General features: G+C 38.9%; 1 protein-coding gene and 1 pseudogene across 7 annotated transcripts in view; one reads left to right on the forward strand and one right to left on the reverse strand.

Moving 5' to 3' along the window:
- LOC106874806 (F-box only protein 16) overlaps positions 1 to 14,372 on the forward strand; it is a 185,184-nt gene that overhangs the window by 38,271 nt on the left and 132,541 nt on the right. For 6 of the 7 annotated variants that reach the window (XM_052966312.1, XM_052966306.1, XM_052966309.1 and 3 more), the window contains 2 exons: positions 12,804 to 12,968; positions 13,849 to 14,030. In XM_052966312.1, the coding sequence (XP_052822272.1) occupies positions 12,804 to 12,968; positions 13,849 to 14,030 (347 nt within the window). The remainder of the gene's footprint in view (positions 1 to 12,803; positions 12,969 to 13,848; positions 14,031 to 14,372) is intronic. The other variant, XM_052966311.1, reaches the window with a different exon arrangement.
- On the reverse strand, positions 14,102 to 14,224 carry LOC128247438 (U4 spliceosomal RNA; annotated as a pseudogene).

The raw sequence follows: 14,372 nt of genomic DNA on the forward strand, positions 1-14,372 counted from the left end.
CCATTTTTGAACTTGGCATACCAATCACAAGCAGTTCTTTCAGCTATGGCACCCTCTCCATACACAGTACAAATGTTGCAAGCAGCTTTTGCTGCCTTAGAACCTTGATTAAATGCAAAAAGAAGGAGGTATCGAAAATGCTCATTTTTCTTAACTTGACATTCCATTTTAATGATCTGAAAATAAACAAAAATTAACTAAAATTAACTAGAAAAAAAACACAATAGATTCCAAAATGGTTCGAAAATAAAATTCTCAAAAAAAATAGATTCCAAAATTTAAAAATGCAATAAATTCCAAAATTTAGAAAAACGGTGGGAACTTAGTTGCCAACCTAATAATTTTATTTTCATTCCTGTTGGACACCTCTTATTTGTCCATGACAGCTTTTTACAATTTGGCAACAATCTTTTTCATTACCTCCATCCCCAAGACGAAGCAATCGTTTAGCTGAGCTTAAAGAACACGTTCATTTAGCAGTGTAGGAGGTAACTCTTGAAATGCTTCAAGATTTGAAGTATGCAAGGATACAGACATGTTGAAAATTTTCAAAGCATATTGTATCAAGGAGTATATTATCCAAAATGTATCTCTCCTTTATAGGCGTAGTTGTGTGGTTGAGAAGCTTGCTTTCCAACCATGTTACCTCGGGTTCAATCCCGCTGTGCAGCACATTGGGCAATTCTCTTTCATTACAGATCCATGCCAACCAAAGCCTTGTGTATTATATAATTGCCATTACCGTATTGATATATAAAATAACATGTACAGCTCACTTATTATTGTCATATAATAAACAAACATAAGTTTACGTATGAAATTAATCTTTTTTCTACTTCAATTATTACATGTTTTTTTCTTATAAAATGCATACATATAGGAGGAGTAAATCTCTATATATAATAACACTTTGAGTATGCCTCCTGAGAAAGAGTAAAAGTAATTATCCATTTAACCAACCGGTATTGCTGCTTGTATAAACTATCTCCCATCTACCTCTCTTCCCCACTCTCCTAACAAATTCTAAATTGATACCACTCCTACATCTTTCCCTTTGACTCTGTTTAAGTGTATTTACTTATTTATTCTACAGTAGACCCATAAATGACCCCATCCTAAATTCACAAAGACACCTTGCTTCAATAATACCAAACCTTTCCCCCCACTTGTCCCCCTCTCCATTTCTTTTTTGCATTCTTATTCTTCTCCTTAACCAGTTAAGACATCTACCCACTCCCATATATTACTTCTTCACTAATATGCTTTCTCTTTTCTTCTCAATTTCTGTGCTTTCCATGCATTTTTGATTAAATCTGCTGGAAGTCAACATGGGATCACTTGACAACAATGTAAACTTCATTTGATTAAAGTATTTTTGGCTCAATGAGTAGCTAGTGGATTACCCCTTGTTTGGGCAATTACTACTTCCGAGGTTCTGCTAGCTATGACAGCCTGGAATTTATCTACTCCATTCCCCAATTTGGGATTTTTATTCACATACACAACGATCTCAGCTGCTAACCATAAGCTATAAAACAATTTTCTCAGCTGATCAAACTTTGATATGGGAAAAATTTACAACTTTCTGCATTAATAAAACACTATTTGTTCTAAAAGTTGTTTTTCATACCTTCTACAGACTGCTCGAAGCTTACTAACTTCCTACACCTTGATCCTTGGATATTACCTTTACATATATATATATATATATAAATAACAAAACAGGAAATTGAAAATTTTTTGGTATTATTTATTCAGCAATACACCTGTTTGAAACACTGCATCCAAATGTAAAATTTGTATTATTTAATTTTCCTGTCTGAAAGAATTTCTAATAGAAAATTCCTTCTATGTCTATCTAACAAATAAAACTTTGTAATTCCTATTAGCAAATGTAACACATGTAATGGTGAATGGATGATACAAAAAAAATTTCAATTTCTTGTTTGTTATACAATAACTCTGCAAATAATATTTCCATAGTTTTAGTATGTATTTTGACTATCATACAGCAGCTACTGAGGCTACATATTAGATTATAATAATGAAATAAGCAGATGTGCTTCAAGAGGAAACAACTGGAATTTACTCTAATTATCTACATATTGAAACAACAGTAACATCGTCCCTTTCAGGACAGCCACATTATATTGGCAAATAGTCTTTACTTTAAAGAACTGTTACTGAATGTCTCTCTTTGAGAGATTTAATAATAATAATATTTCTATTTTTAGATCAGTGACTATGCATCACTTTGAAAACTATATGTTCGAATGGTGAATTCAGCAATGGCCAAGCAGTTGCTCTGTGTTGATAAAGGGCAATAACTCAGTAACTAGTGCACAGATATTGTTTTGCGCCAGGTTGGAGTGCTGAGCTCCCTGTTTGAAAATATAAGGACACAGATAGTGTGTCGTATAGCCAGCTAGAAATGATGTTTCTTGAGGCTAAAACAACAGTAACATCATCCCTTTCAGCACAGCCACATTATGTTGGCAAATATCCTTTACTTTAAAGAACTCTTACTGAATGTCTCTCTTTGAGAGGTTTAGAAATAATAATAATAATCATCATCATCATCATCATTTAACATCCGCTTTCCATGCTAGCATGGGTTAGACGATTTGACTGGGGACTGGTGAAGCGGATGGTTACAGCAGACTCCAATCTGATTTGGCAGAGTTTTTCTACAGCTGGATGCCCTTCCTAACGCCAACCAGTCCAAGAATGTAGTGGGTGCTTTTTACATGCCACCGGCACGAGGGCTAGTCTGGCGGTACTGGTAACGGCCATGCTCAAATGGTGTTTTTATGTGCCACTTACACAGGAGTCAGTCCAGTGTTTTGTTCACATGCCACCGGCATAAGTGCCACTAAGGCAAAGTTGGAAACGATCGTGCTCAAATGGTGCTTCTTACACGGGAGCAAGACTGTTGCTCTGGCAGTGATCCCACTCAGATGGTGCTCTTAGCGCTCCACTGGCACGGGTGCCAGTCATCAAATTTGGTTCAGTTTCGATCTCACTTGCTCCAACAGGTCTTCACAAGCTGAGTTTAGTGTCCAATGAGGGAAGGTTGGGATGGGTGCCAGTCATCAAATTTCGTTCAATTTCGATTTCGACTTCATTTGCCTCAACAGGTCTTCGCAAGCAGGGTTTTGTGTCCACAGAAGGAAAGGTAAGCATAAGTGGGCTGGCCACACCCCTGGTAAAGGCCACGGGTTATGGTCTTACTTGTCTTGCCAGGTTTTCTCACGCACAGCATATTTCCAAAGGTCTCGGTCACTAGTCATTGCCTCGGTGAAGCCTAATCTTCGAAGGTCGTGCTTCACCACCTCAACCCAGGTCTTCCTGGGTCTACCTCTTCCACAGGTTCCCTCAACTGCTAGGGTGTGGCACTTTTTCATGCAACTATCCTCATCCATTCTTGCCAAGTGACCAATGCCAGCACAATCGTCTCTCTTGCACACCACAACTGATGCTTCTTAGGTCTAATTTTTCTCTCAAGCAACTTACACTCTGTCGAGTATGCACACTGACATTACACATCCATCGGAGCATACTGGCTTCATTCCTTGCGAGCTTATGCATGTCCTCAGCAGTCACAGCCCATGTTTCACTGCCATGTAGCATGGCTGTTCGTACACATGCGTCATACAGTCTGCCTTTTACTCTGAGCAAGAGGCCCTTTGTCACCAGCAGAGGTAAGAGCTCTCTGAACTTTGCCCAGGCTATTCTTATTCTAGCAGCTACACTTTCAGTGCACTCTCCCCTGCTACTGACTTGGTCACGTAGGTAACAGAAGCTATCAACTACTTCTAGTTTTTCTCCCTGGAATGTGGCAGAAGTTGTTTTCTGCACATTTTCAGTGTTTATTGCTCCTGAGCATTTGCCACATACAAAATCTATCTTGCTAGTTAGCCTTCCTTTGATATTGCTGCACCTCTTATGTGTCCATAGGTTACACTGGGTACATCTTATAGAGTTTCTACCTACGCCTTTTCTACAGATTGAGCAGGGCCATCTGCCTGAAGGTGTTTGTGTTTTGTCTACCTTTCTACTTATTAGGACTTTGGTTTTAGCTAGGTTGACTCTAAGGCCCTTCGATTCTAGTCCCTGCTTCCACACCTGAAATTTCTACTCTAGTTCTGAGAGTGACTCAACAATTAGTGCAAGGTCGTCAGCATAGAGGAGCTCCCAGGGGCATCCTGTCTTGAATTCCTCAGTTGTTGCCTGGAGGACTATGATAAATAGGAGGGGCCTGAGGACAGAACCTTGGTGGACCCCTACTTCTACCCGGAATTCTTCACTGTACTCATTGCCAACCCTCACCTTACTGACAGCGTCTCTGTACATGGCTCGCACAGCTCTCACTAAACATTCTTCTATCCCTAGTATCCTCATTGACCACCAGATGAGGGATCGGGGGACCCTGTCAAAAGCTTTCTCCATGTCAACGAAAGCCAGGTACAGAGGTATATCTTTGGCTAGGTATTTCTCCTGCAGCTGTCTTACCAGAAATATAACATCAGTGGTGCTTTTCCCTGGCACAAACCCAAACTGCATCTCATCTAAGCTGACTCTCTACCTAATTAGTTGGGTTATGACCCTCTCCATGACCTTCATTACCTGGTCCAACCACTTGATACCTTTGTAGCAGTTGACTATGGTGCTGCTACACCAGTCATTGGGTATGACTCCTTTGTGTATCACCTGGTTAACTATACAGGTGACTAAGCTATAGCCGACACTGCCAGAGATTTTGAGCATCTCTGCAGTGATTCCTGATGGGCCGGGGGTTTTCCCTGTCTTCATACTCTCAATTGCTTTATCTACCATGGTACTGTCAATTAGGATAGCTGGTCCATCTGTTGGGCCGACATTCGGCAGACTCTCTTTCTCCCAATCATTCTCTTTATTTAGCAACCTTTCATAGTGGCGTCTCCAAACCTCTCTCTTTGCAGCCTTGTTTAGTGCAAGCGTACCATCATCCATGCGGACACATTTCTCTCCTACAACATCACAATTCTCTCTCACACACTGTCTTGCAACACGAAATGCCTCAAGTCTTTGGTCCTCACGGCGCAGAACATTGGCAAATTTTTTCTTATGTGCTTCCCCTCTGGCTAAATAAACCTGTCTCCTAGCCACCCTTCTGGCAGTCTGATACAATTCCCTGCTACCTCCATTCTTCCAGTCATTCCAAGCCTGTCTTTTTGTCTAATAGCCCTAACATTTCTATTTTTATATAATTATAATTGTCATTAAGAATGACAGTGGATGTTAGAAACATCTACAATGCTAGAAATAAGAGCTAAAGTGCTTTGATACTGCAATCAATGCACATAATCGTATACATACATACTGATAGCAACTGTAAATGGCCGAAATTGGCAGTTGTAATATCCCTATACCATCGACAGTTTTGACTTTAAGACCGAAGCCTCATCAGTAGGATCGGTACAACTCACCAGATTCTGGATAAGATCGCCACCAATACATATGTATACTCCATAAAAATCTATGAATGATTTAGCCAATCACTAATGTGTACACTAATAATTAAATTAAGCAGCAGTTTAGCAATGGAACACCAAAAAAGAAAATTATAATTGTCATTCAAAATGAAAGAGGGTGTTAGAGACATCGACAATGCTAGAAATAAGAGCTAAAATGCTTTGATGCTGCAGTCAATGCACATAATTGTAGGCATACATACTGACAGCAACCGTAAACAGCTGAAATTAGCAGTTGTAATATCCCTATACCTTATACAATTATAATTTTCCTTTTTGGTGTTACATTGCTAAACTTTTGTCTAATTTAATTATATCATCATCATTATCATCATCGTTTAACGTCTGCCTTCCATGCTAGCATGGGTTGGACGATTTGACTGAGGACTGGTGAAACCGGATGGCAACACCAGGCTCCAATCTGATTTGGCAGAGTTTCTACAGCTGGATGCCCTTCCTAACGCCAACCACTCAGAGAGTGTATATATATATATATAAATATGCAGATGCACATGTAGATTTTCTGTATCCACAGAATTGACTGAACTTTTCTTAAAAACACGAAATAGACATGACATTTTTCTTGTAGCAATTGCATTTCTCTAACAGCATTCTTGTAGACTATATTGTGTATTTCTTTATGATTATGTTAAAATGTATTATTTACATTTAGTTTTGGATTTTGGTCAGTTTTGTTTGCACTATGCACTTAAAAACAATGGGAGAAGCCTCTTCCATTAAAAAAATTAATTAAGTGTAATTTAAGGTGTATTTAGCTGTTGTTTCTAGCATGTCCCACAACCACCTGATACCGTTCTCAGAATTGCATGTAGGCCTAGATTGAAAAACAAACAAAACATGAAGACTAATTTCTTGCTTTAAGTATTAAAAACATAAATTAAAGGCATTAAAAACATCTGTAACTTAGAGCAAACTTGTTAGTAGGAGACAGGGAAAAAAACCCCCAAAACGAATATGTAAACACTAAAACAAATTATCCTGACTGTAATCAAAATTGAAAAAAAACATCTGACTTTAATAGTTTACAAAATTATATTCATTGCACAATATAATTTTTATTAGTGGAATTTGACCAATATTTCTCAAAGAGAAACAAAATTTATATGTACAAGAATATCCTCTAGGTTTGCCTTGTGGCTCTCCACATATTAAAACAGTGAAACAGAATAAACAACATTCTCAATACAACAATTTCATGTTAAATTTGGACTCTAGAAGACTTATTAAACTTAATTTAGTGCATGTTCTTTTTTTTCTTTCTTTTTTTTGGTGGGGTGGAGAAACATATCGTTACTCTGTTACTTGTTTCAGTCATTTGACTGCAGCCTTGCTGGGGCACTGCCTTAAAGGATTTTTAATCACAAAATGCGTCCCCAGGACTTATTCTTTGTAAGCCTAGTACTTATACTATTGGTCCCTTTTGTTGAACCACTAAGTTACATAGATGTAAACACACCAACATCGGTTGTCAAGTGATGGTTGGGGTACAGACACAACACAAAGATACACACACATACACACACACACACACATATATACTCTCCCAGCGATAAAGTCTTTCAAGTTTCTCTTCCTGTTTTATAACTTCTGTCTTTCTCATACATGCCATGTTTCCCCCAGCAATAATGTCTTTCTCATACATGCCATGTTTCCCCCAGCAATAAAGTCTTTCAAGTCTCTCTTCCTTTCTCTTTCTCTCTCTCTCTGCCTCACTAGTGTCTTCTTACTGCTATTTCATGAGGTGAAGTTGGCCATTGCTTATCTATGATGCGCTCACCCAGTCCTGCCCCCATAACCTATACCAGAAATCTCTTCTCTTATATTGGAAACCTCTACAAGGCCCTGCCTCGTTTCTGTACCAGAAGATTTGCATAACTCTCTCACTACCACCACCACCAGCAATCATCCACACTACTGCATGCACCAAATGGAGATGTGTTACTTAGTAAATTAACAAGCCACCTTCCTCTTTTTCTCTCTATATAATGAACTAACCAACAACACCTCATCTACTTCATTTAAACATTGACCTGTGTATATTTGCTTATATTTACAATGCTCAGAACACTTATATTTACAATGCTTATATTACACTCACACCCAATAAGTGCAACAATTTTGACATGTTTGGTAGTTTAAAGTGAGAACAACTGCTGTGACATGTCTGTTATCAAATGATCATTGAAACCTTTTCAGGTGCTAAATACCTATGTTCCCTCCCATATCCCTTTCCCAGTTTTCAGAGCAGGCACATTGAAAGGTAGGCCTAGCGAGATTGTTAAGATGCTTGAATGGAGGCATGTTGATGTATATTCAATAGGTAAGGTGGAGAGGAGCTTCAGCCAGGTACCTCACAGGCAAAACACATAGATATAAAATCTTCTGGGAAGGTAACAGTGACAGGGTAGATGATGTGGACATACTTCTTGCAGAGAAATGAGTGGATAAGGTCATAGAGGTTGTCAGAGTATGCGATAGAGTACTTAATGTCAGGCTAGTCTTGCAGAATAGTATAGTGACAATTATCTCTGTCTATGCCTCGCTAAGAGGACCACTTTTATGATATTCTTCTGCAGGTTGCATCAAAGATGAATGACAATGATTTCATCTTTATCGCTGGGGATTTCAATGGGTATGTCGGATGGCAGCCCAGTATCTTCCATGGTGTACATGTGGGCCATGGAATTGGTTCCTGAAATGAAGAAGGAACAAGGCTACTGGAGTTTTATGATGCGAATAACCAATTGATCTGCAACACCAACTTCAGGAAGGCAGCCACCTGATAACCTACCAATCAGGTAACTATGCTAGCCAGATCGACTACATTCTCACCAGACAGCAGGATGCATGGTTGTTCCCTAAATACAAAGACCCTCCCTGGTGAAGAATGTACCCCCACCCAGCATAGAGTAGGCATTAGTGAGTTTAAACTCCAGGCCAGAAGGATGCCAAAAAGCAAACCAATTGGGAAAAGAAAGATTTGGAGGCTTAAGGATTCTTCATATGGTCAGAGAAATATTGAGAAATATGACGAGAGGGAGTAGGAACTACAGACATCTGACATAGAGGGGAATTGTGAATTCCTGCAGGACAGCTTACTGAGTGCCACAGACCAAATCCATGGCTGGTGCAAGTCCCATCCATACCTACAGTGGCGTGGTGGTGGAATGATACTGTAGACAAGGCCAAGCAAATAAAGCGGCCTAGAAGAGTTGGGGTAGCAGGGAACTGTATCAGATAGCCAGATGGGAAGCTAGGAGACAGGTATATCTAACCAAGGAAGAAGCAGGAAAGAAGTTTGTCTATATTCAGCAATGTGAGGACCAAAGATTTGAAGTATTTTGGATTGCAAAACAGTGTGTGAGAGAAAATTGTGATGTAATAGGAGAGAAATGTATCTGCATGGATGATGGTGCACTTGTTTTTAATGATTCTGCAAAGAAAGAGGCTTAGAAATGCCATTATGAAAGACTGCTGAACATGGAGAATGAATGAGAGGAGGAGAGTCTGCCAAATGTTGACCTAATTGAGGGACCAGCTATCCAGATTAACAGTACCTTGGTAGATAAAGCAATTAAGGATATGAAGACAGGGAAAGTCCCCGGCCCATCTGGAATGACTGTTGAGATGCTTAAAATATCTGGTGATGTGGGTTTTGGTCTAGTCACCGAATTGGATGGTTCACGAAGGAGTCATACCCAATGACTGGTGTAGCAGCATCATAGTCAACTGCTGCAAAGGTAACTGTGATGCTTTAGATAGAAATAATTACAGAGGTATCAAATTGTTGGATCAGGTGATGAAAGTTATGGAGGGGGGGGGGTCATAGCTCAACTAATTAGGGAAAGAGTTAGTGTAAATGAGATGCAGTTTGGTTTTGAGCCAGGGAGAAGCACCACTGATGCTATATTTCTGGTAAGGCAGCTGTAGGAGAAATACATAGCCAAAGATAAACCTCTGTACTTGGCTTTTATTGACTTGGAGAAAGCCTTTGACAGGGTCCCCCAATCCCTTATCTGGTGGTCAATGCAGAAACTAGAGATAGATGAGTGGTTGGTGAAAGCTCTACAAGTCATGTACAGGGATGCTATCAGTAAGGTGAGGATTGGCAATGAGTACAGTGAAGAATTCAGGTTACAAGTAGGGGCTCACCAAGGATCAGTGCTCAGCCCCCTCTTGTTCATCATAGTCCTCCAGACAATAACAGAGGAATTTAAGACAGGCTGCCTCTGGGAGTTCCTCTATGCTGATGACCTTGTTCTTATAGCTGAATCACTACCAAAACTAGAGAAGAAGTCTCAGGTACAGAAGCAAGGTCTAGAATTGAAGGGCCTTAGAGTTAACCTAGCAAAGTCTTAGTAAGTAGGAGGGCATTCAAATTACAAATCCCTTCAAGTAGATGGCCCTGCGTGATCAGTAGAAAAGGTATAGGTATAAACTCCATAAGATGTGCCTGGTGTTAGCTATGGACACTTAAGAAGTGCTGGAATGTCAGAGGAAGGTTAACAGGCAAAATAGCTTTTGTGTGTGGAAGATGCACAGGTACAATAAACACTAAAAATGTACAGAAAATAGACTCCGTCAACTGCCAGTGGGGTAAGCTAGAGATAGTAGACAGCTTCCATTATCTAGGCAATCAAGTTAGTAGCAGAGGTGGATGCTCTGAGAGTGTAGCTGTGAGATTAAGAATAGGCTGGGCAAAGTTCAGAGAGCGCCTACCTCTGCTGGTAACAAAGGGCCTCTCCCTCAGAGTGAAAGGCAGATTGTATGATGCCTGTGTGCAAACAGCTATGCTATGTGGCAGTGAAACATGGGCTGTGACAGTCAAGGACATGTGTAAGCTTGAAAAAAATGAAGCCAGTATGCTTCACTGGATGTGCAATGTCAGTGTGCATGTTTGACAGAGTGTAAGCATCTTGATAGAAATGTTGGGCATAAGAGGCATTGGGTGTGGTGTGCAAAAGAGATGACTGTGCTGGTATGATCATGTGATGTACATGGATGAGGACAGCTGTGTAAAGCAGTGCTGGTCTCTGTGGAGAGAACCTGTGGTAGGGGTAGGCCCAGGAAGACATGGGATGATGGTAATGAAGCATGATCTTCAAACTTTGGGCACCACAGAGGCAATGACTAGTGACCGAGACCTTTGTCGATGTGCAGTGCTTGAGAAGACCCATCAAGCTAAGTGAAATTGTAGTCATGGCCGATGCTGGTGACACATAACTGACACACATAACTGACACACCTTTCAAGCATTGGATATCATGAAGGCAAAGTGGCCAATGCCGGTGACATGTGAAAAGAGCCTTTCAAGTGTTGGGCCTCATGGAGGCAATGACAAATGACCAAAACCTTGGCATTATGTCATGCTTGAAAAGAAGACCCATCGAGCCAAGTAAAATCACAGTCATAGCAGATACTGGTGTCACACAAAAGGCACCCATGCCAGTGGTACGTAAAAACACCCATTACACTCTTTTAGTGGTTGGCGTTAGGAAGGGCAACCAACCGTAGAAACCATGCCAAATCAGACTGGAGTCTGGTGCAACCTTCCAGCTTGCCAGCCCTGGTCAAACCGTCCAACCTATGCCAGCATGAACAAAGGGCATTAAATGATGATGATATGTGTGTGTGTGTGTGTGTGTGTATATATATATATATATATATATACACACACAACAGGCTTCTTTTAGTTATATATATATACACACACACAAAAGGCCTCTTTTAGTTTCCATTTACCAAATCCACTCACAAGGCTTGGGTCAGCCCTAAGCTATAATAGAAGTCACTTGCCCAATGTGTCACGCAGTGGAACTGAACCCAGAACCATGTGGTTGGGAAGCAAGCTTCTTACCACACAGCCACATTTTGTAATTAGTTTGTCCATTCCTTGAAATTTTGGATCAAACTCAATATTTAAAGCCTAGGATATTTACATTCCATTTGATCTCCTGCCATGCATGAATACATCAGTTTGGCAAGTATACTACCCTCTTTACTAACATTGTGTCATTGGCAAACAGGCTCTTACATTCTAACACTCTAACTACTGGGGCATGCACCTTCACAGTCTAGATCATTATTATTATTATTATTATTATTAGTTGAGCAGAGAACTGGAAGAATTGTTTGAGCATCGGACAAAATTCTTAGCAGTATTTAGTTATGGCTCTTTACATTCTGTTTAACTCTCACTGATGTCAACTTTGTCTTTTATTCCTCTGGGATCAATAAAATAAAGATTAGTCAATGGCATCAACTAACCCACTGAATTAAGAAAGCTGTTCTGGAAATGTAAGAGCCTGTTTGCCAATGACATAGTTGTTATTGTAGAGTTGACACATCAATACTTTAAAGCAAATAAGTTTCAAAGTCTTTGAAATTGTTGCATATGGAAATGTGTACCCTTGTAGTGGAGTGATCTCTGCAGTTTCTGACATTGGTTTATTTTCAGGGTTCCAAATCAAAGATTAGGATAGATATAAATAATTTATTTTTAAAATTCTAGACTCACCTCCAGATGTACTTTAAGAATAAGTAGAGTTTTCTATGGTTTTGATGTTTCTGTGATGAGTTATTGAGATAGAAAAATCGAAAAATATTCAATATTTTCTAGATTTTTCATTTTCTTGCATTTTTAAGCCCTTCACTCCCATGAATGATGAATGGGTTATGGCATACTATCTGGCCTACTATCAGAGTGGAGTAAATGGAGTGCTTTAAATGTATGGTCATGGAGTGAGAACTACTTTAACTTTGAATTTTTTGAAAATTGCCCCTGAGAGCTTAAAACAATTTGTTCTGATTTTCAAACATTTCAGGACACAGGTAAGAAAGGCAACCTTATCAAGGCTTGTAAAAGTCCCAATTTCAAAATGCAAGCCTCCAAAATAGGAATAAACTCAAAAAGTAAAAATTTTTAAAAATTCCCTAAAACTTTAAGTGGCCATAAAATAAGAACAATTAATGCTATCTGGCTGTAATTTTCAGAATTTACTGCTCATATAAAAACAAACAAATAATGAAAATCTGGAAAAAATGTGAAGACTTTTAGGATGGACCTTGGATGAAATTGGCTAGAATGACGCATGAATAAACATGAAGAGGCTTCTTTATTGGTTTGGGATTCAATGCTAACAGTAAATCCTCCTCTTATATGAAATAGAATGGATTAAAATATGAAAGCTGGTAATGATGTAACTTAGTAGCATTTTCTTTCTTTTAATAGTATGTTACTCTGATTCTACACACTTGATTTTTCACTAGGTTTGCTGGTTTTGGAATCAACTATGTGAGATGGACCAGTTATGGCTGCCTAAGTGTGTACGCTTTGGGTGGTATTTACCTCAGTTACCAAGTCCATTTGAATGTTCTTCATGGAAAAGACTTTATGTTGATAAAATCCAGAGTCTAAGATTATTCCATACAAAAGTATGTCTTTTTATATCTGTTTTTATTTGAAGTAGTTTCTTTTGTTGTTCTTGGGGAGCTAGGGTTGACTTTGCTTCTCATCATTCTGAGGTCAATTAAAAAAGCATCAATCAGGAACTGAGTTAATTTACTTGACTTATACCATTCACTAAAAATTTGTAGCTTAAGTTAGAAATTTGGAATATCATGGGAACCTGTGGAAGTAGTAGACCCAGAATGATGTGGGATGAAGTGGTGAGAAAGGATTTTGAGATGCTGAAGAGATGACAAAGATTTTCAGATGCTGAAGAGATGACAAGGGACTGGAACTTGTAACAATTTGCTGTACTTGAGAAGACATGCCGAGCTAAGTGAAATCATGGCCATCCTACATACAGGTATGTCCTTTATGGCCATGCCCCCGCTCCTCCCAGCTGAGAGATCTTTGTCTTGCAGGTGCTAATGTGACATAAAATATATTCGTGCCAGTATCACATAAGGTGCATTTGTGTTGGTATCACGTAAAATGCACTCATGTCAGTGCTACTTAAACACGCCCATGATGGTAGCACCTAAAAGAGCAACTGTAAAGTGGTTAGCATTAGGAAATGCATCCAGTCATAGAAACCATGCCAATACAGACAATTGGAGCCTGGACAGCTCTCCAGTTGACCAGCTTGTGTCAAACCATCTAACCCCTGCCAGCATGGAAATTTGGAGATAAAATACTGCCAAAAACATACTGGAATCATGCCAATCAATTGAGTTCCTTCTCTACAGTTGTATGACTGTAAGAAATCAATAATTACTTTGACGGAAATTTTATATGAAAAATATTTTCATTACTCTGCAAATGGTTTTATTTTATTTTATTTTATTTTATTTGTTTCTTACCTTTTAGGAACTTGTAACTCTTGACCAAGAATTAGAAAAATTTAACTTGGAGAAAAAACAAAAAGAATTACTCAAAACAAAAAAGTCACTTGCCAAAAATGGGCAAAAGCCATGGAAAAGAGCAGATCTACATCCCAAGGATCTGATTCGTTATAACTACTTGGAAAATAATGAATTTTATACTGAAGGGTGAGTGTTAAATATTGCTAAATAGTTATTGAGTTAAAATTGATTAAAGATACTGAATAATAATAATGATGCTGCTGCTGCTGATAATAATAATAATAATAATAATAATAATAATAATAATAATAGTTTTCAGCTAGCAATAACCACGCCTCGGATTTACCTCATTGGCCATGGTACCGCCTCTGTGCAAAGCTGATAATGATAATATTAATAATGATAATATTAATAATATTATAAAAGAGGAGCTGATGTCCATCTGCCTGTCTGCCACATCTATTAGAGGGAGGAAAGAAGGGCAGGAATCAAAAGGGAAGATAACCACTCTCACAATGTATATTTAGA

Source organism: Octopus bimaculoides, chromosome 3, assembly GCF_001194135.2.
Source record: "Octopus bimaculoides isolate UCB-OBI-ISO-001 chromosome 3, ASM119413v2, whole genome shotgun sequence".
NCBI lineage: Eukaryota > Metazoa > Mollusca > Cephalopoda > Octopoda > Octopodidae > Octopus > Octopus bimaculoides.